The following is a 22,343-nucleotide window of genomic DNA, read 5'->3' as shown; positions in this document are numbered from 1 at the left end:
GGTAACCCCTAGAGCTTTGATAACGGCATTTGTTTGGAGAACCAAAGGCAGGGGGCTTATATATGGCTTGGTGCAGATTAACTATCAAGCAAGAAGGATATGAGATTAAAAATTCAGACAAAATAGGAAATCAGAACAAGAAGTAACCAGGGGACCTAACTCCATCCCATTTGAGTTAACCACTTGAGTTAAAAATCCAGAAAAATAGTGGGTGGGCACTGGCCAACTTCTAACACTTTGTGGGTAATGGGCCAACTAATTTTAATTTAAATATAAAAGGAATGATTTTCCCCTGCAGGCTGTGGGGCTCGGGACAGCCAGCCAACAAATCCCTAGGATTCACACAGATCTTTGGCTTTTTTCTAATTCAGATAGTGGTTTTACCCTATTCATCTGGATGTTTTGTACGTTTAAGGGATTTCCGACTTAAGACATTTCTCCACTGATCTCTGATTCTTATTAAAGCGCAAAAACTCATCTCAAGGTTGCTTACATCCTTGGCTTTTTCAAAGAAGAGGTGACCCCATCCAGGGACTATCTGAACCGTCAACTTTCTGAATGCACAGCGTATAAGACTGACATGTGTCAGTCTATGAACCATTTGTTTTGACTTACAGTTGTTTTATCAAAATAAAAACACCCTTCTCAACACCATCTCTTCTCTAGGGTCAGGCCTGGTTGCTGAGTGGTGGTCAGCTTTTAAGACTTTGCAAATTGGTGTTTTCCCAAGCCAGCCCACACTGAGAGTAGCTGGAAGACTGAAAAAAGCAACAAACAAAAACCTGGGTTAATTTCCCTAGGAGCTCTGGGGCTCCGGAATCTGTTTGTTTAAGCTTCTCACATGATTGTATGACACAGCCTGGTTTGGGACCCACTTCGGGTGGACACAGTTATCCTCTGGCAGGGGAAGGAGGGAGCATTGATCACAGAGACAGGGATGCAAGTCATACGAGAACACTTGGCTCTTTGGGCCTTGTTTACTCCCATTCTTGGCCTCGTTCGAGGCTGCCTGCCTCTCCTTCATTTCCTCTCCAGGGTCTCCCACTTCCCGTGCCCCAGTAAGTTTCTTTCCTGACTGTTCCACGTTTATCTCCTTTCCCTGCATCCTCACACTGGGTCTTTCCTTTGCCAAACCCTCTAACACAAGGAAATGGTGACCTCATGATATTCACCCCAATGCCTGAGATTCTTTTTTTTCACAAGGCCTTTAAAAACACTCCAAAGAAACATCCCAAAACCCAAGCAATTTTTGCCCATCTAATTGCTTTCATTTTGTCTTGCATGATAGCTGGACCGTGCCTTCTCTACAATTGACAAAGTGACATTGTGCCTCTAGATTGTCCCCTTGTAATATAGGTTTAAAGAGAACCATTATAAAGAGAAAGTCATACAGTATTCCAAACTAAAATCATCAATGAAAGGCAGTGACACGGAAGGTGCATGTTGGAAAGGATGAGGTTTTGGAAAAGGCTGTTGGCGGAGGGGAAAGGCAGGGAGGGAGAGCATGGAAGACGAGTGCCCTTGTGAGGGAAGCAGGAAGGCACACTTGAGGGGGTGGGAAGGGATAAGTTGGGAGTTTGAGATGTGCAGACACTAACTACTATATAAAATAGACAAACAAGTTTCTACTGTATAGCACAGGGAAATATATTACAGTAACCTATAATGAAAAAGAATATGAAAAGGAATATATGTATGTGTATGTATGACTGAAACATCATGCTGTACACCAGAAATTGACACAACACTGTAAACTGACTAGACTTCAATTTAAAAAAAAAAAAAAAAACCAAGAAGACAGATGGCTATTCGGGACCACTGTGGGTCCCACATCCCCAATTCCCTTCCGGAGGCCTCAAAGCTTAAGTGCTAATGGCAAGCACTACTCATCTGTTACTTTGGTAATTAACAACAAAGCCTGGGGCCCCACATTCTTTGTTTCTCGGCTGCGAATTTTATCTCATTTAAAGACTGAAGCATTTGAAAAATCTAGTAAACACTCAAGCCATCCTGGAGACATAGCAGAAAACATGGTGCTTCTTAAGCGTGGCATTACTAACACACAAATCTGCCAAATATACTTGGAATGTTCGGGAAGGTCCTCAGCGTGTTCGCAGACAGGACAGTGGGAGCAGTGCCCCCAGTGCTGAGGACAGCGTCTGCTCGCAAAACCCCGTGACGTTGCTGCTCCTGAAACAAGCTGTGTTTTAAATCCAAGACTATTTTTCTTTCTGGCGGTGCTTAATTCCTTTTCAATTTAGGGAAGATGAGAATTCTTTTTTCGTTTTTATAAAAATGGGACTGTAACATTTTCCCAGTCATGCTCAAGTGTTTTCCTCAGAACATTTAAGTACAAGCTGTTAGTTTCCAGAAAGAACCATAAGGATGTTCAGTAAGATTAGGGAGAATAAAAGACTAAACTTGACATTTTAAGTTGGAATAATTCTGATTCTCACAGAGGGGAGGCCTTTGCTGTAGTATCTGACTTACTCATCATGTGTTTTAATACTGAGAACAACGCAGTGAGAAAATAGGCTTTTTCCTTCTACGACATCGAACATGTTAAATCATTTATCCTGGTGTTAAGGTAAGTTCACTGAATACAATGGGGAAATACTATGAAGGCATTTTAAGTTTATCTACATAGAGTAAGTTAATGACTTACCTAAGTAATCACTAACATTATAAAATGTTAAGACCATTTATTATTAGGTTTTTTTTTAATTTTAATGGAGGTACTGGGGATTGAACCCAGGACCTCATGCATGCTAAGCATGCATTCTACCACTGAGCTATACCCTCCACCCCAAGACCACTTAGATATGGAGAGTAATAATAGCTTCTTCTATAGCATATTAAAAGCCTCTGTTAGGAGGGGACCATGGCCCAAGTAAACTTTAGAAACCCAATAGCTTATGGTAAAGTCAACCAAAGCATACAGACACACAATGTCTGTGACGTCTCCAATTCCCCGAGTCCTTGCCCTTCTCTCCCGCTCCCTTTCCTCCTCCCTCCCTCTTCTCTCCACCTTTCCTTCTCTTCTTTTCTCCCTCCTTCCTCTCTTCCCACCCGCTTCCTTCCTACTTTCCTTCCTTCCTTCCCTGCCTACCTTCCTCCCTACCCCACTCCCTCTTTCCTTTCCCTCTTAGACCACAGCCTAGTTAATTTTAGGAGCAGGCACTGCAAACTCAAATACCTTCAGAAGCCAGACAGATAACATAAATGAGTAATGCTGCCAGGTATCAAACAGTTTGTGACTCCCTGAAGGACCGCTAAGTAATTTATAGACTAGCTGAGATAAGACAGATCAGCGCGGAGAAAGAACTGTGTGTTTAGATACGTGGCTGCTGCTGCTCCTGTTTTATGTGAAGCGTTTTCTTTACTGGCTTGGGGTGGGTGAGGGCATACCTAAACGTCAGAGAGTGAGAGCTCAGAGGAATTATGTCACCCAAGCCACATTCCTCATTTTACAGTACAGCAAAATGTCAGTGAAATCTTAGGATCTCTGGAGCCAAAGACCAGGGTTCAAATCCTGATCTGTCATTTATTAGCTGAGTGAACTTGGCAACGTTGCTCAGCCTCTCCATCACTCCAAATCCTCACCTATAAAAGGCAGATCATGAGAACATCTAGCGTGTGTGACTGTTGTCAGCGTAAAATGAGACCGTCCACATAAAGCTATAAGCCCAGGGCCAGCTCTAAGGTTCCTTGTTATCAGTGAAGGCAAATGAATCCCCAGTGGGGGATGGGACTTACACAGAACCACTGGGAAATACTGGGTCAAGTTCAGGTCTCAAACTAGGGCCTGCTCACTCCTAGTTCAGGGCTAATTTCTTTGCTGTAAGCTTGCTTTCTTGGGTATTTTTTTCTTATAACAATAGACAACAGCATGGTGAAAGGAAGCTCTGGTCAATTTGGTTTTAAGGCCAGAGTCAGATCTACGGCCCACCTCCAGCGGCCTTGGGCAATAAGGATGGCCAAGTGCAAAAGCAGAGGTTACCATCAGCCCGGGTATCCAGGATGGTCCACCATCGCTACCATAATATACTAGAGATATTCCCACTCAGGCTTTTGCCCTGGGGTTTTGCTCTGAGTTCTGTTAGAGCCTCCAGCCTGTCTTCAACATTCTGAAATATTTTGCCGACAGAGGATGCTGCCGTGGACCTAAGTATTGGGGAGGGGAAGTGAAGGCTTCATGTTGACATGCAGATGTCCTGTGGTTTGTGTCCACTCTCTGAAGGGGGTCCCTGCCAGGCATTGTATCCAGAGTTTTCTGGCTCCGACAAGAGGGAGGCACCAACAATCCCGGGGCAGAGCCCTGCCGGGGAGAAATGAGCCCTCACTGCCTGGCCCCTGCTCCCTTCTCCTTCGGGCCTTAGCTCTACCTTCTGCTTTCATTTTGTCTGGTTTGGGATCACTCAGTCTTGCCCTGGGTCCACCAGCTCACTCATGCTGTGCTCTTTACCTAGAAAGCCCTTCTCTCCAGTCACGGCTTATCTGACTCCTCCCCTGCCCCCAACGCTGCTGTTCCCTGGGGCTCAGCATCTTCCCTTGAATACCCATCAAACACGCATGCTCCAGCCCTACCCCTTACCAGCCACCCCCAACTCATCTTCCCTGTATTTCCTGACTCAAGGGTCCCACAATCCCTGTGGTCACCCCTGCCCTGTTGCTCACTGTGGTCAAGTTGCTATGGCCCCTCTTACTGTCCCCACTGCCTCTGCACAGGCCACAACTTCCTTCTTTCCCACCTGGACTATTCAGTCAGGTCTTGTCAGACCTCCTGCCTTTGGCCTCTCCTGCATCCTGCCCACCTGAGTCAGCGTCTCCAGTGGCTCCTCTTGCCAGAATGGAAATTCCTTATCATTCAATCACTCATCCATGCAACAAATACTTATTAAGCTTCTCCCTCATGTGAAGCGCCATTGTAGGTGTTCGGGAGGTGGCAGTGAACAAAATCACATGCTTTCTCTCTCTCGTCCTGGAACCACTGGGCCTGGAGGTGGAATGGGTGTTCTACTTGCTCTTTACTGCTTCTTCCAGACTACTGTCCTCCTTTCTCAATAAAGTCCCCCCCTTCCTCATTCCTTGAAGATTTTAGCATCTGTCATTCTCTCCAAAAATACTCTATCCAACAACATCCCAATTACATTTCTTAATGATTGTAACACCCATGTGGATAAGTCTTCAAATACCCTGGCCTCTTAGTTTTTTTAACTTTTAAAAATAATGACCGTTGTCCTCTTCAGCCATTGACTCCCACGGTCCTGTCCTAGACCTTGCCATTACCAATAACCACATCCTTCATAATCTCAGTTTTAAACATCCTATTCTCAAACCGTCACTGTTTCTGCTACTCTGCCAACTCCAACAATTCTCCAACTCCATGACCAAGGCTAATCCAATGATTCCATGATGCATCATTGTTCCTCATCCATCTGGTTCTCACTCTCTCTTTCTGTAGCTTGGATTCCATGGTCCATCCCTGGTGTACATTCTCAACCCCTCTTCCTGTCCCTTTGTTGTATTCGCCCCGTCATCAGTAGCTCTGGATCAATGCAACTTTGTCCATGCCTCATCTGCATTCACCAACTGACATGATTAGAGAAAAACACACAACCATCTGGCTAGCCCCATGTTCCCTGGATGACTGCTCGCTTTAAGTGGTACCTGACATGCTATGTACATTTCCCCACTCCATTCATTCCCCCACTCTTGTGATGACTATGTACACCTTCTTCCTTCCCCTTAGACACTCTTTGTTCCTCATTACTCTCATCTGATGACCTGGCTTTCCATCTCACTGAGAAAGTGGAAGCAATAAGATGGTCTTCCCTCTTGTGACTACGTGCACATGTCTCTGACCCCAGCTAAGGCCATTTCCTCTATTTATACTGGAGTCCATCCCTTCTAACCTCTTCCAGGACATCGCTCCAGCAACTGTATCCTCTCCTGCAACATACATTTTCTCTTGCCTCATCAACTCTGCTGTGATCTCTCCCATTTTCGAAAAACGTCTCTTGACCCTACAGCTTTCTGCAGCTACCAACTTAATTCTCTATTCCCCCTTAGAGCAAACATGTAAGACAGGTATTTCTAATTACTGTCTCCATTTCCTGCCCCAGCCGTCTCACTTCTTTCTTTTGTCCCCATCACCCACCAACAGAGCATCGGTCAGAGTCACCCTGACCTCCCTCCAGGCTGCCAAACCCAATGATCATTTCTCAGAACTCATCTTACTCGACCTTTCAGCAGGATTTGACACAGGTGGTCAATCAGTCCTTTTTGAACTACTTCCTTCATCTGGTTTCCCAAATATACCCAACTCTTGGTTCTTCTCAGATGCCACCAGCCATTCTTTCTTGGTCTTCTTTTCTTTCTCGTCTTCCAAATCTTTAATATGGGCTAATCCAGGACTGGGGCCTCAGCCTCTTTTTTTCCCTTCTTCCTTTCTGTGATCTCATCCTGTCTTGTGGCTAGGTGCTGATGAATCCCAAATTTCTATCTCAGCCTGCCCTTTCCCTGGAACTCCAGATTTATACCTGACCCTTCCACTTGGATGACTAGAGGCCATCTTCAACTTAACAAGTGCTCAGCAATTTCCTGATTTCTTCCCCAAATCTCTCCTCCCATAGCTTGTTCACCTTAGTAAACCAGAATCTATCCTTCTAGCCATACCACTGTCACCTCCATCTGACAGCATTCTGATTTATTTTCCTCCAAAGCACTTATCACCATCTTTCATATACTTGCTTGTTTCTTTGTTTCTTGTCTAGCTCCCCTTACTAAAAAGTAATCTACATGAGTACAGGAGTATAGTCTCTTTTGTTAATTTCTGGATGCCCATAGCTTGGCATAGAGTAAGGTGCTAATTAAAATTTGTTGACTAAATGAAAAAAATGGAGCTTGTTATTCATGGAGCTTACATCCTAATAGAGAGTGAAAAATGGTGAAAGATTAAAAAACAAACAAGGGAGAAGAATGCCAGATAATATGAAATAAGACAACAGGAAAGAAAATCAAAGGCCAGTTGAATTACCCGATGTAGCTATTAGAAATATATTATTGTCAGGAAGTAGTAATTGTTCTAAAGAAAAACAAGGCAGGGGAAAGGGATAGATGTTGATGGCGGTGAGGAGGGGGTACTATTTTATATAGTATGGTCAAGAAGAGACTCTTTAATGAGGTGACATGTGAGCACAGAACCAGAAAAAGAGAGGGAGTGAATTGTGAGATATTAAGGGGGAAAAGCATTCTAGCAGAGGGAACAGCAGATGTGGAGACTCTGACCAGCCATGTGTGGAGCAGCCAGGACGTCCTCACAACTGCGGAGGGGTGGGTGAGGGGGAGGGTGGCAGTGAGTGAGCTCAGAAAAATCACGATGACCCCACAAGCCTTGATAAGTACTTTGGGTTACTTTTTTCCTGAATAAGATGTGAAGCCACTCATTTATTTTAAACAGATAAATGACTTGATTTGTGTTAAGTTTTTTAAAGATCACTATGGCTGCTGCTGCATGAGGTCTGTACTACAGAGGGGAAAGGAGTGGCCAGGAGACCGTTTAGAAGCTATTGTGATAATCTGGGCAAGAGGTGACAATGGCTTAAGCTAGAATGGTCACGGTGCAGTGGTGAGAGTAATGGAGGAATCAGATTCCAGATAATTGGAAGAAGGAGATGTCCAGGCATAGGGCAAAAAGCACTGCACTCAGAAGGCATTCAATACCTATTTATCAGATGCATGCCCACATACTTCTTATTCTCATTACAATAGAATATTCTTTTTAAACTCAAAAGATCCCCATTTGATCAGATTTCTAAAAAATTTCTTTTCAACAAAACTCCAACTCACCCAAACAGGCTTTTAAAGGACATTGGGCAAAGTAGTTCTTGAACTTTAAGTTAAAAAAAAATGCACTTTTTAAACACTGAACAAGCTAGATTTTCCCATAAGACAATTTCCAAGAAGAATTTAGTGTTTCATATGAAAGAATCACGTTGACCCTTAAATTTCTAACATTTATCATGGGTGAGTTCAGTTGGCCTTTCTTTTTTCCCTGCTATTATCTGTGGCATTCTTCTCCCTTTAACTCCTTAATTACAAAAACAGCTCTTTTCAGACAGGTCACTTGCACAAAGAATGTGTGGCTTTAAAGTTACCGATTCCTTCCCTGGGGAAAGCATACTTTGTGGCCTTTCCTTTGCTACGGATCTGAATCCAAGAGAATGGCTGGTTGGGAAGTTCACCAGCGCAGCATCTCCCGAGGAAAGAAGAGCACGTGTGGATCACAGGCAAGAGGTGGTCTGGCCTCACAGGCAGGAGGATGTCTCTGGGGGCCAAACTCTCCTTCCTCCACTGATTCTGGGCAGGATCTTCCCCAGGTTACTTCCCTGTGTCTCAGTTTCCTAGTCTTTAAAATGGACACAAGTATATAGTACTTATATCATGGGTTTGTGGTCAGTGTTGGATGAGTTAATGCTTGTAGAGGCCAAAGGACTTATCATTTAGAGTCTCAGTAGATGGCAGTGAGACAGGAGGGAAGAGGGCAGGATATGACCATTAAAGGAATGACACAGCAATTAGCACCAAGATGGCAGAAAACTCAACTCCCAATAGACCTTGCCACCCAAGACTGTGGGAGATTTGACTTCCAGTAGATTTTGAGCTTCGTTATATGCTCATTGTAATATATTAGCATGGTAAGTGGTACTTCCACAGGCGCCATGACAGTTCTGAGGCTAACCATAGCAGGTCAAAAAGTGGGCGGTGGCCCAATTCCTGGGAGTCCCCGCCCCTTTCCCAAAGTGGTTCAAATAATCCTCCTACTCATTAGCATATGAAATTACTGAGCCCGCAGAAACTAACAACCCCATGTCTTGTGGTCTCTGTCTCTCTTGCTTTCTGAGACGGCCTGCACTCTATGTATCTCTCTGAATAAATCTACTTCTACTTAACTGTGGCTTGCTCTTGAATTCTTCCCTGTGCGAAGCCAAGGACCCTCACCTGATGGGGTGTGTCCCAGGGACTCGCCTGGGACCTGGGACATGGCCATTCCCTTGGGCGCCATTTCCTTGCATCAGTAGCTATTTATTCGGATTCGTCTGTGCTAGCCGCGGCTCTGTCACCTCCCTGTGGCCAGACCAGCGATCAGAGCAGTCTTAGATCATAAGGGTTCTTGACTAATTCCTCCTCCTAGGAGATTATAACTCATTTCCTGTCATGAAACTTTAATCAAAATAATTTTCCATTTATAAAAGTAATACTTACTCATTGTGTGGAAAGCAATAAATTGTGGGCCCTGGAATATCACAGACCTAGGACTGAACCCTGGCTCCAATCTTACAGATTTTGTGACTATGGGAAAGTCACCTTCTCTGAGTATGGAGCTCTTTAGATGAACAAAATAAGGGGCCCTATTTCATGGTGTAGTTGTGAGTGTTCAATGAAATAACATAGCACCTGACCCTCAGTGAATGCTGGGGAAAAGAAAGGAAGCCAGTGGGGAGGGAAGGAGGGAGGGAGGAAATGAAGAAGGAAGGAAAGGAGGAAGGAAAAAAAGGAAGAAGAGAGAGAGAAAAGGAACAGGTGAGCAAGTAGAAGAAAAGTAGGAAGGGTAGGTCAAAGACTATAACAGGATAAGAAAGTTTGATAAAATCCATATGGAGGAAAAAGCCTTATTTTAATAAACTGTCAGATACTATGAAACATTCTTAGAAACAGGATGCATATTTTTATTTGAAAAAGGAAAAAATTCTTTGTCTCTTTTGCAATGCCATTTCTCTTAAGAGGGATTTTCCTATGTCACTCGTGGGATAAACCTAATATAAACTTGAAATTTTTTTTCAGATTTCCGTCCTGTTCATGTTTTCTTTGTAGGAACCAACATATTTAAAACACATTAAGAATAATAAAAATAATAATCCTTTCTGGATGAGTGTAGGTCTATTTCTCAACGTAAGTCAGCTCTTATTTTCAAAAAGTTCCAAGGATTTATTTCTATTAATCTGAAAAATCACCCTCAGAATTTGAACTAGTTTAAATATCGGGCACCACATATAAGAACATGCAACACAACATCCCATAAGTTTATTTTTTTTACCTAAAAGTGATGAAATAACTGTATTTCTATATCATAGAAATACAGATTACTTAGGTAAAACTAAAAGAAGAAAATGCCCCAAGCTAGTGGTCTTCTAATAAATACTGCAGGACATCTGTTTGCTGGATTTCTGCATATTCAAAGAAAGGTCTATTTATTCACTGTGGGTCCAGCCTCCCTTATTTATTGAAGAGCCAGTTTGGTTTTATCATATTCATGAATCACTGCAGTAGAATGATAATGAGAATGTAATCAGAATGTTGATAGGATGAAAACCCAAGGACAAGCCAGAAAAACAACCAAATCTCCTGGATGAAAATCTAATCTTATCCTACCAGGTGAACTCCAGTTTTGCATTTGAAGAACAAAGGCAAACAGAAGGATGTAAAAGCTCCCCTGCTGATCAGGGGCTATGAGACCTACTTTATCTGTTTGCATAAGAGCATCCTCATTTTGTTCAGGGGTAGGGGGTGGGGCGAGTGGAGGCTGAGGGGTTAGTTGGTTGCATAGTTGGTAAGAATCAGGACTGCCTGGTTAGACCTGGGCTCTGAGACTTGGCTGTGAGTCTGTTGGACAAGTTACTTCGTGTCTCTGTACCTCTTCTTTTTCTGTAAATTGGAGATACTCATGGTCCCCAACTGATAGGGTTGCTGTAAGAATTAAACGATATATACTCTAAGCAATTGGGCAATGCCTGACACACGGAAAATTCTCAATAAATGTCAGCTGTTATTCTCCTTATTCATTTTTCTAAACTGAAATTCACTACGAAATCCATCATATTAGAGATCAAAACTCCCAGTCTCTGAGCATATGGAGAACATCATGATTGATCCATTACCCCATCTTCTAGCCCAGATCCCTTCGAGAGAGGGAGTGGAGATTGTACCTGCTGGTATCTGTTTCTTTTCAGAAATACACACGGTAATGTTGAGCTCAAATAAATGTCCCATCTCCACTGGCTCATTTCTGAAGAAGGAGCAACTGTTGCAACCGTGCTAGGCTCAAATGACATCACAACAGCCCAAACCCTGGTGTGTACATCTCTCAGCATTTTGCAGCCAGTTCTCCCAGCCAATGAAGCAATCATCCTGTCTGAGCTCGTTTTGTCTTTTTACATACAACTTACATGTGTGTCATGATTTTTTCCATGTTAACTACTTGTTCTCATTGCAACAGACAAAAGGCAACGAGGAATGCCATTGGAGGATGGGTAGAAGAAAGACACGGAAAAGGAAGGCATTTGATAATTTACTGAGAGGAACACTAGATACTACCTCAAACTATCTTAAGTGCTTATAATGAAGCAAGATCTTTCTGCCTATGAATCTAACAGATATTTCCTGAGATTTTCTACTAAAGATTTATGAGACCTCTGTGATCCCGGCCTTGTTTCAGAAGGACAAAGCCTATTGTAAACTGCCACGTGAATAATTTGTTTTCCATAAATAACTTATGACCGTTCCAAACCCTCCCAGACATTAATGATAATTTATTCATAAATTAACTGGATAGGCAAATTCTCGCCTCATGGGAACCAGTTGGCAACCTTCCAAGAGCACCAAGACTGATGGTTTCTGCCACTGGGTTCTGCATTTGGTTTGCTTGCTTGAGTTGTGTGGGAAGTCACAGGCTTTGATAATCACAAATGAGCCCTGCTCCAAAGCTAATTAGATCAGGGCAGATCATTCATTAGAAGACAATCTTATCCCCAAAAGGGCTATGACTTACAGGACAGAGATTATTCTAGAGCTTTGACATCATTAGTTGCTCCCACTGCTGGAACGTTAGAAATGTGCATCGGAGGAAATGCACTGGCGTACTCAGGAAATATTTGTGAATGTGTCCGAACTTTTGCTGGGAATGTCCAGGCCAGTGTCATCTATTTCAGGAGGTGACCACCCAGAGACAGGGGAAGTTTACCAAGCAATAGAGTTGATAAAAGCACAAGATATTTCATCAACGTTTTAAAACTCGGGATGATGAAGCTATCTGCAGAAAATAAATCACTATCAGAGAAACTGACAAACCAGGGAGAGAATTTCCCATAGTTTCACTTCTTAGAGAAACCAGTGAGGTACAGATCTTGGCATGGGTCAGGTTCAGAAACCTTTATTTATGGGGAAAAAAAGTGTATCAGGAGAGATCTATTGACAGGTTATCAATACACTGTAAATTATGTAAACTGAAATTGCATATCTGTCTGATTTAAAGCTAATATAGTACATTTATTAATTATATAAATTAATTTTAATAATTCAATTATTAATGATTTAATTGTATTAATTAATTTATTATTAAATAGTATTATTAATAATTAATTTATTAATAATTCATCCTGAAATGAATAAAGTCATAGTTTAAAAAAATACAAACCCATAAATAATCCCAAACCACAATAATCATATGCATTAGGCTCTTTCCTTTACCTCCTTTGCAACACCCCTCCTGCCTAGGGCTGCCAGACTTAGCAAATCAAAATACAGGATGGCCAGTTAACTTTAAATTTTGGTAACCAATAAACAATTTCTTAGTACATCTTATGCAATATTTGGGACACACCAATACTAGAAAACTATTCGTTGTTTGTCTAAAATTCAAATTTAACTGAGTGTCCAGTATGTTATCTGGCAAAGCTACTCCTGCCCCTCCTTGGAGCTACTCTGCTTTAGCTGATAGGAAAATTACTTTGCATTCATCAATACCCAAATAGAGAGGTTATAAAGTGTCTTTCCACATGGGCTCACTTTGAGATCTCAGATAAGTTACTTAACTTTACTGAGTGACAGTCACCACATCTGTAAAATGGGATTTATCGCAGTTCCTCCTTTGCAGAGCCCTTTCTAGGACCTTTCTAGGATAGGTAACGGCCTATCATAGTACTCAGCTCATAGCAAATTCTCAATCAATATTAGCTATTATTGTCAGCAAGAGAACATGGTGAAGAAATCAAATGGCAGAGACGAAGGCACCTGAGATCTTTCATTTGCCAGAATATTCCTCATCTGTACATATATAAGCGGAGCCATCAATGGCTGTGACTTCATTAATTTGACGTTCATTTTATTTGACAAATAGGAATAAAAATAACCAACACTGATGCCAGATTACAGGGCATATCAGGGCCTTTCACACCCAATTCTTTGTAATAATGCAAGATGTATATATATATTTTTAATTTCAAGACAGGGAATCTGGAAGATGGGATATGGTGAACATTGAGCCACATAGTCTTAGTATGTAGCCTCCCCTTCCCCACAACCAGCCTCCTCTGAGATTCACTACTATAAATAGTTTCAAAGACTTAAAAAAAAAAAAGTCTGCAATAAAATAGATCCTTTGGCAACCCAGGCAAATTTAGAACAATCTTTCTGAATGTACCCAATGTAGAAAGGACTTCTGGTCCCAAAGGTATCTTTTTGTCTAGAGCTCCTGCGTGAACACTCGTCATCAGCAAATACAAAGGACAACTGGTCAGCACTGCTGGCAACAGGAGGCCCTCAGCAGAATGGCTTTTTTAGAAGCAACTTCCAAAGAAAGCTGTAACCCAGGGCCTCTGTTCACCACCGGAAGAGTCTAAATGCTTTTCCCCTTTTGTAACAGAGAACATCTGACCTTCCAAGAGAACAATCCCGCTCCCAGCAGTAAGTGTCACATACAGAGAAGCAGCATCCTCTTCTGATGTGGTTTTCCCATGTCCTCGGTTAGGAAATGTGCCCCTTTCAAACGGTTTTACAGCCAGAACCCCCAACTTGCCTAACTGGTACCCGCCCTGTTTCTTGCCTAAGCGCAAGTGAAAAATATTGTGTATGTGGTTAAATTTAACTAAACAAGAAGGCCATTAGGCTGAGGGGGCTCTACTGCCAGAGTGCCCACCTCAGCGAACCAAAATCTAAGCCTGTAAACGCCTCAAGGTTATCAGGATGCCAAGGACAACCGATCACAAAGAACCGCTAAAGCTTTATGTTATTACAGCCAATTGAATAGCTTCCTTTCATTGCTCCCATCCTTTCTCTATAAAATGGGTTTTTGCTTGCTCAAATATACTCTTTTTAGTTTTAGTTTTTTGCTGTTGCTGCTGTTTTCTTCTCCTCCTCTTCCTCTTCCTTCTTCTTTTTAATGTAGGTACCAGGACTGAACCCAGGACCTTCAGCATGCTAAATATGCACTATACCACTGAGCTATACCCTCCCCGCAAGAGTGGCCTTTTTAAAAGATCACTCTAGCTACAAGTTGGCTGGCTGCAGAGAGCAAGAATGGGTCCAGAGAGAGAGATACGGTGGAAGACAGGGCTAGAAATGAAACTGCAATCTGAGTGAGGAAGTCTGGAATGCCAGGGGCAGACAGCTGAGCCTTAGTCAGGGTTCAAAAGGAATAGAACAAAAGGGTTTTGAACAGGAAGTCCCTATGCCCTTTCTCAAGGACAATGAGAGAGCCAGAAGCAGCGGCAGGGCTCACAGGGCCACACCCGATACTGCTTTAGTGGTATGCTCGACACCGTTTTCCCAAACTGACACCCCAGATCCCCTGGGCACTTGTTAAAAATGCTAGCTGTCACCTGAAGGCAGACTGACTCCCACCCCTCCCGCAACCACTCCCCCAATGAAGCTTCTCTGTACATTTAAAAAAAAAAAAATGCTAGTTCTCAAACCCAGATCTTCTGGATCTGAATTTTAAAGAAGCCTGGGAAACTGTATATATGTTTTTCTTCCTTTCTTTCCTTCTTTTCTTTTCTTCTCTTCCCTTTTCTTTCTTCCTTCCTTCCTTCCTTTCTTTCTTTCCTCCCTCCCTCCTTTCTTTCTTTCTCTCTCTCTTTCTTTCTTTCTTTCAACACTGCTGCAGCTGAGTCTCATGGTCAGGCAAGTTTTAGAAAACATTCATCCAAGCCTTAAAAAAAAACTGATGTCTAGACAAGCAGCAAAACAGATTAAAATATAATATAGAAGTTATTCCAAAAGACAACTACCCTTTTTTCTAGTGAATGGTGATTCAGGCTGAAAAGGGTTAGTGATTCTTTCAAAACAAGAACAAGTAAAAACAATTTGTAAAGGGTGAGCATAGCGTTATGAGAAAATTGTGATGGATGTGTATAATATTGGCTTTCAGCCTCTCTGGTATTGGCACTCGAGAAAAGTAGCTACAATTCTTGGGTGGATCTGAGCATATTGGTTTCCAAGGGCTGCTGTAAACAATTACCATAAACTGGGTGGCTTACAACAGTAGAAGTGTATTCTCTCACAATTTTAGAGGCCAGAAATCCAAAACTGAGGTGTTGGCAGGGCCGTGCTCCCTCCGAACGCTCTAGGGGAGAAGCCGTCCTTGCCTCCTCCAGCTTGTGGTGGCTCCAGCTGTCCTTTGGCTTGGGCTGCATGTAACTCCAGTCTTTGCCTCTGCCATTTCTCACGGCCTTCTTCTCAGTGTTTCCTGTACTTCTGTCTCTTATAATGACGGGTATCATTGGACTTAGGGCCTCCCTGGTTAACCCAAGACAATCGCATCTAATATGCATCTGCAAAGACCCTTTTTCCTAAATAAGGTCACAGTCACAGGTACCAGGGTTTAACACATGAACCTGTGGTTTTGGGGGGAAGGAAGGGGTTCACAATTCAACCTGCTACACTGAGTGATTTAAAATCGTTGAGCAGGTGCATATGATGCTCCCACCTACATCAGTGTATCTAGAGAGTGTTTTTAATATAAACGCTCTTAGCTCAGCATCCCTCAGAATGACAGAAGTTTGTTTATGAATGAATTCACTTGTTTGAGTCATGTATAATTTTAGAAGCATGACTTCGTCATTTCAAAATAAGACATGGTATTAAAAGGCTACAGCTAGCAGACAAAACCACATGCAGACAATTTTGACCTCACCAAGAGTTTTGGGCCTTTTTCAGAAAGAAAATTTCGAAGCACAAAGGCAGGTACGTCCTATCGCAAGAAGAGTAACATGGAGGAAACCAAACTGTTTTAGTGATTTCTGCTGCTGTTCCCCTTGGGAAATGTCAATGGCTCAAGTTTCATTGTTAATCATGTTTTAACAGAATATTTGGTTTTCCCAGGGCAAAAAGCAGGAATAACTGATATTGCCTGGATATGAGAAGTAGCTATTGGAAACAGGAACAGCTGAGGAAACATGAATATGTGATGAGCAATCTGCTGTTAATTAATGAACATCAGGCCCTTATAGACAAACACACACGAATAAGACTTGAAGACAGACACAAGGGCAGGATGGATACGTAAAGCAGTGTAGGGCGGGTAACAGCATGATACCGAAGGAGAAAAATGGATAATTGCTGCATAATTAGGAAATCCAAAGGAGAAGATCAAAACAGAAGCATTTCCCTAAATTACACCCACCCAGAGGTTTCACAAGTCCTTTACTGAGAAGAGACTGGTACTAATAGAGAAACTTAATAATATTTGTAGGAATCTATTGGTGTATTAGACATATTTGTATTTTGCTTAACTTTTTACAGTGTATGGTGATCATTATTCTGCATGGGTTCAGTTCTTGTGAATTAAAAATCCTGTTCTTATAAGACTTTCCCAGGCATTCATTAAATGAAGACAGGAAGAGAGGTTGAGAATGACATCAAAATTGGGTAGACCCAAATAAAACTTCAGTCAAGATCCTGGTACCAGCAATCCCACACTTGGGCATATACCTGGAGAAAGGTCTAATTCAAAAAAAAAATGCACCCCAACGTTCATAGCAGCACTATTTACAATAGCCAATAGCCAATCGCCAAGACATGGAAGCAACCTAAATGTCCATTGACAGATGACTGAATAAAGGAGTTGTGGTATACACACACACACACACACACACACACACACACACACACAGAGGAATATTACTCAGCCATAAAAAAGAATGAAAAATACCATTTGCAGCAACATGGATGGACCTAGAGGTCATCATACTAAGTGAAGTCACTCGGAAAGAGAAAGACAAATACCATGTGCTATCACTTATATGTGGGATCTAAAAAATGAACAAATGAACTTATTTACAAAACAGAAACAGACTTATAGACATAGAAAACAAACTTATGGTCACCAGAGAGGAAAGTAGGGGGAAGGAATAAATTAGGATTTGTGATTGGCAGATACAAACTGCTATATATAAAATAAGTAAACAACAAGGTCCTACTGAATAGCACAGGGAACTATATTCAATATCTTGTAATAACCTACAATGGAAAAGATTTTTCAAAGTACATGTATAACTGAATCACTATGCTATAGATCAGAAACACAACATTGTGAATCAACTGTATTTCAATTATTAGGAAAAAAAGGATCCTGGTACCAAGGAGGAGCACACTGATTAAACACCTTATAAAATGGGACGTGGGCAAGACTTGTTTCTACCAGAATATGCCATTTGCTTTTATATAACAAACTCTGAAGCGACACTAGCAACAAATCTTAGAAACGAATTCCTAAAATGATGACAAATTCCAAAACAGCACATCTGAATCCATCAAGTTTTACCACCAGTATCCACTCCTCTCTACCCAATGTGGTCAAAGATTTACCAGACTTCTCAGTCTTTGCATTAATAGCCAATGCAACACCAACACATCATTGCAATATATATTATCATTCTGCAAATTCTGCTAAATGTAATTACAGGCAAACAAATTTTCAGCGCTGGATAATTGTTATTTCAATTAGTTGACTTTTTTGACCAATCAGGCTACTTTCCCATCTTTTAATAAATGTCACTGTGGTAGTTTTGTTTGCTTCCTCTAACATTTTTAATATAGATGGCGTGAAGTTTAGCCACCACATGACAAAGGAAAGCTTGAATAAATTCATCCTGTATATTCTTTTATACAACCTCTACTAACAAATCCAAGAGGGAAATCTCTCTGGTTATATCTCAGTATAAAAAAGGATATTAGTTTCTGTTTTTCAAAGAAAAATTTGTAAGTGGCATCTATTTAAATTCTGATCAGTCAAGCAAAAATATTGGAAAGCCCTCCTACACCCAGCCTTTGTTAATTGAAACATAAACAGAATTCCAAGAGAGAAGGACTGTTCCTTTGTATCTATTCCAGCAAGAGAAGGGAAGTAGTTGAGTCTGACATGTTTTGCTACAGACTCCTTAATCTAGGCAATGATTACAAATTTATGCATTTAATCTGAACAGTGGTAATTAGGTTGATTTCCAGATGACTCATTTTGTAAACCTTCGGCCATTAGCGTTCCAGCTGGAGGGGGCCATGTGCTGCCTCCCCGCTGACATCAGTGGAAATCTGGAGTCCAGATCAAAGCTACTTTATGCCTCTCTGACCTTTCTTCACAATGCACAGTGGGGCCTGGTTTCTCAGCTCGAGAATTTTCAGATTTGCTTCACTGTCCCGATGGGGTTAGTGCTCAAAGACCATCTACATGTCGCTGTTCACTGAAGACCCTGCAACCGGTCCACTGGAAATCACAAGTCTTGGATGCTAGTTTGCAGGTGGTTTCCTAGTCCCCATCCTGAATTTCAGGGAGTCTTACTCTAGTTGACTTCAGTGAATAGAGAGAGAGCCCCAGCAGCGTGAGGGGCTGTGCTCATTCTGTCCCCCGAAGTCTGCCAGAGGCTCTCCTCCATCAAGGGATGCACTTGGAAACTCACAGTAGGGAAAGTCTCTCTTACCTTGATAGTCATGTCTGCGCTGGGTGTTTCTGTGGCTTCCGATGCTACCTCATTTCTTGTTAGCAGCACACTCTCCCACCCGACTCCTGAAAAAAAACCCAAAGCAGTGCTATGAGCCAAGTGCATTCAGCCGGCACAAAGAGACCCCTAACTGTCCTTTCACAGAGTCCAATCCCATGTGACTTGCAAAGGACACTGATGATTATCCATCATTTACCTGCCTGGCAGTTACCAGGAACTTCCTTTTGGAAGTGTGGTCAGTCAGCACCTTGTATTTTTTTTTTTTTTAACCTAATCTCCAAGTTTGGAGTCATTGTCTAAATCTTGTATCTTACAGACAATGCTCTTCCTAGTCCAGAGTAGAGACGGTTGGAATAAACTCCTCCAGAATCCAGGCCTCATACTAAGGTCTTATTTGGGGCTTAAACTGGCTCCCATAACACAGAAGCATGCTCATCTGAATCTAATTCAACACCCAGTAGAAATGACTCCAGATTATTCACTGTCCTAGACTCCATACACTTTCTGGAAATAACTGAGAGTTTACACCCACTTTTAAAATCTATAGGGGTGAGGGTATAGCTCAAGTGGTAGAGCACATGCTTAGCATGCATGAGGTTCTGGGTTCAATCCCCAGTACCTCCTCTAAAAATAAATAAATCTAATTACCTCCCTCGCCCCTGCCAAAATAAAATAATTACATAATGCAACAACAAATAAATAAATAAAATATTTAAAAAAATCTATCAACACTTTCTCCCTGAATCTTAATACATGTTAGTTCCTTTTTTCTCAAACTGTCAGACAGTCTCCAAGAGTGGACATCCGGCAAGATACAAGATTTTGCTCTTTCTAACCTCAAAAAATAGACCAAGGGCCTGGGGTTTGGAAATCCCCAGGAACACAATACAGTAAAACGACACTAATTTAGAGGCACTTATGTGCGTGAATGGAGGTGGAATGGTCTATAATAGTGAAAAGTTTGAAGCAATGACTAATATATTTTTTCAGACAATATTGAAAATAAAGTCATCTTAAAGCTAAAAAAGAAATACTTCGTAGAGTTTCTCAGGGTCCACTTTAATTAGCAGATACAAATGTTATTACTGGTATAACTGCCTACTGGGTATGAATGCTCATAGCCCAAAGCATTGAAAAGATTGTTTTCCTAAATAGGCTAAAATTGTCTGTGTAATATTAATTTGTATTATCGATTTCCTTGCATAATTCTCCCTAAGGATAACTCAAGGGCAATATTCATGGCAGGCCTGTGTGAATCACCCAAATTCTAAATTTCAACTGTCTAGTATTATGTTAAATCACACTTTTTCTATTTACCACACAGTAAATATTTTAGGCTTTGTGGTCACACTACTTCTGTTGCAGCATCTGAAGTTGCCACTGAAGACAGAAAGCAGCCGCAGACAGCATATAAACAAATGAACATGGCCGGGTTCCAATAAAACTTTATTTACAAAAACAGGCACTGGGCCAGATTTGGCTCAAGAGACGTGCTTTACCAGCCTCCATGCTAAACCAAGAAACCAGAAACGTGTCCAGGAAAGACGGTTATACTCCAGCATTTTTCTAAGGATCAACTGGACAAATCAGGTAGTGAAATAAGAACTGTTTGTAATTACATGACCGCCCAGGAGGGTGTACCCAGACCCTCTGGAATCACCATCCATCACAAGGTGGAAGCAGAGTAAGAAACAGGGAAAGACAAGTCAGCACAGACTCTTAATGTGCGAGAGAGCGAAGCTTTGCTCTGGCCCATCAGTCCACACTGATTTTAGATAGATCACTGGACAAAGTGGGTGGCTGTGGTGGTCATTAATTCTGTTCATCAAATACTCCCAGTTCCTTCCTCTTGTGGACACATAACATGGCTTTATTTCCCAGCCGCTTTAGAGTCGGTGAGGTTGTGTGACTCGTTCTGGCTGCTGGGTGTGGGCAGCAGTGGCATCTGTCACTTCCAGGCTGAAGCATCTAACTGCTGGTGCAGGACCCTCCAGAGCACCCCTCCCCTCCAGCACGGTGAATACAGAGAGTGGGGATTCTGTTAGCCCGAGGGTAACACAGAGCGCAGACACAGCCAACCCACAGTGGCCACGTAAGATGAGTGAGAACTAAATCTTTATTTTTTTAAGCCACAGAATTGGGGCTGTTTATTACATAACAGCCTTAGGAAAAAAAAGGAGCCTCTCCCCCATCAACCTCCAGTTCCCATTAGAGAGAGTTCTTTAGACAAATCTGTGTTCTATCCTTTAAATAAACCTACCATTTAAACACCGTCTCTTCAACCAGGTTTTAATGGCCCATACTTGGGGGCCACTCTATTCCACTGTGCCCAGTGCTGATTGCACAGGTCAGTTGCATCTCATGAAGGATTTAGGCTCTAAAGACAAAAGATACACACACCTGCAATGGTCAAAACGGCCCTTGAAAATTCTTTAAATCTCCTATACAGTTCAATGTAGCACCAGACTTCAGAAAGTCCAACAGAGACACTTTTGTTCCAGCTTTGGAACAGACTGTTTCTCTTGTTAAGTACCAGATGATGCTCTGGCTTGTACTAAGGATTATGTTGTACAAAAACTTACAGATCTTGAAACTTCAGAGTTTCTCAATGTTTGGAGATGCTCAGAAATACAAGGAGCTGAGACAGATGTCAGGAAGAGCAGATTAACATCTCCCTTGTTATCCTCAAACTAGGGTGTATGATTTTTTTTTAACTCTTTTTAATGGAGGTACTGGGGATTGAACCCAGGACTTTGTGCATGCTAAGCATGTGCTCTACCACTGAGCTATACCCACCCCCCGCCCAAGGTGTATGATTCAGAGTGCTTTTAACCAAAGGTAATACAAAGCCTATTGAAAAGAAGCTTAAACACCAGAGGATTGACTGGCTCATGTAACAAGAAGACCCACAGTAGCTTGGCACCAGAGGTGATTAATTCAATGGCTCCATGGCATCGTGGCCTCAGTTTGACCTCTTTGCAATTCTCTGACTTTCCTCTGTGGTCCCAAGATAGACACAGCAGTTCCACGTGTCATAAAAACATCGAGAAGCAGAAGAAGGGAGGGGTAAATGTGCCTTCCACAAAAGCACCCTATACACCAGCCTCCAAAGTCTCACTTGTAAGGAACGAAGCACAAGCCTATTCCTAGACCAGTCATGGGAAACGGGAATGGAATGATCAAAACCGGCTTGGAGCTGGTCAGTCAAGATTCACCCCCTCGGTTGGTGAGGGTCTCAGCCTTCTTTCTCTGAGCACATAGCCACCCAGAGGATGAACAGAGGAACAAAACAGAATCTTTGCTGGCAAAAAAAGAAGGGGAGACATTGATGATGGCTGTCGCACAGGCAACCAGTAGGGTCCATCACAAGAGGACGTGCACATAGATTGGAATGGTGGGCAGAATCACTGACACTTTTACAATTTCTGTTTCACTTCTCTCTTTCTCTCATTATTTTAGTTAGGAAGAGACACTTGAATTCGTATAAGTTAAATGCACAGGTGATGCCGGGACTCAGCCCTGCCTTCCAGAGCCAGCTCCTTTGGTCTTAGCCCTAGAGTGACATCCCCA

General features: G+C 42.1%; 1 protein-coding gene across 7 annotated transcripts in view; it reads right to left on the bottom strand.

Annotated features, from left to right (window-relative positions):
- PALM2AKAP2 (PALM2 and AKAP2 fusion) overlaps positions 1-22,343 on the bottom strand; it is a 424,157-nt gene that overhangs the window by 106,744 nt on the left and 295,070 nt on the right. For all 7 annotated transcript variants that reach the window (XM_031450167.2, XM_031450169.2, XM_031450170.2 and 4 more), the window contains one exon: positions 18,753-18,838. In XM_031450167.2, coding sequence (XP_031306027.1) covers positions 18,753-18,838 — 86 coding nt within the window. The remainder of the gene's footprint in view (positions 1-18,752; positions 18,839-22,343) is intronic.

The sequence above is a fragment of the Camelus dromedarius genome, chromosome 10 (assembly GCF_036321535.1).
Source record: "Camelus dromedarius isolate mCamDro1 chromosome 10, mCamDro1.pat, whole genome shotgun sequence".
Taxonomy (NCBI): Eukaryota; Metazoa; Chordata; class Mammalia; order Artiodactyla; family Camelidae; genus Camelus; species Camelus dromedarius.
The sequence above is the reverse complement of the archived record's forward strand: the minus strand, read 5'-3'. Positions and strand labels throughout refer to the sequence as shown.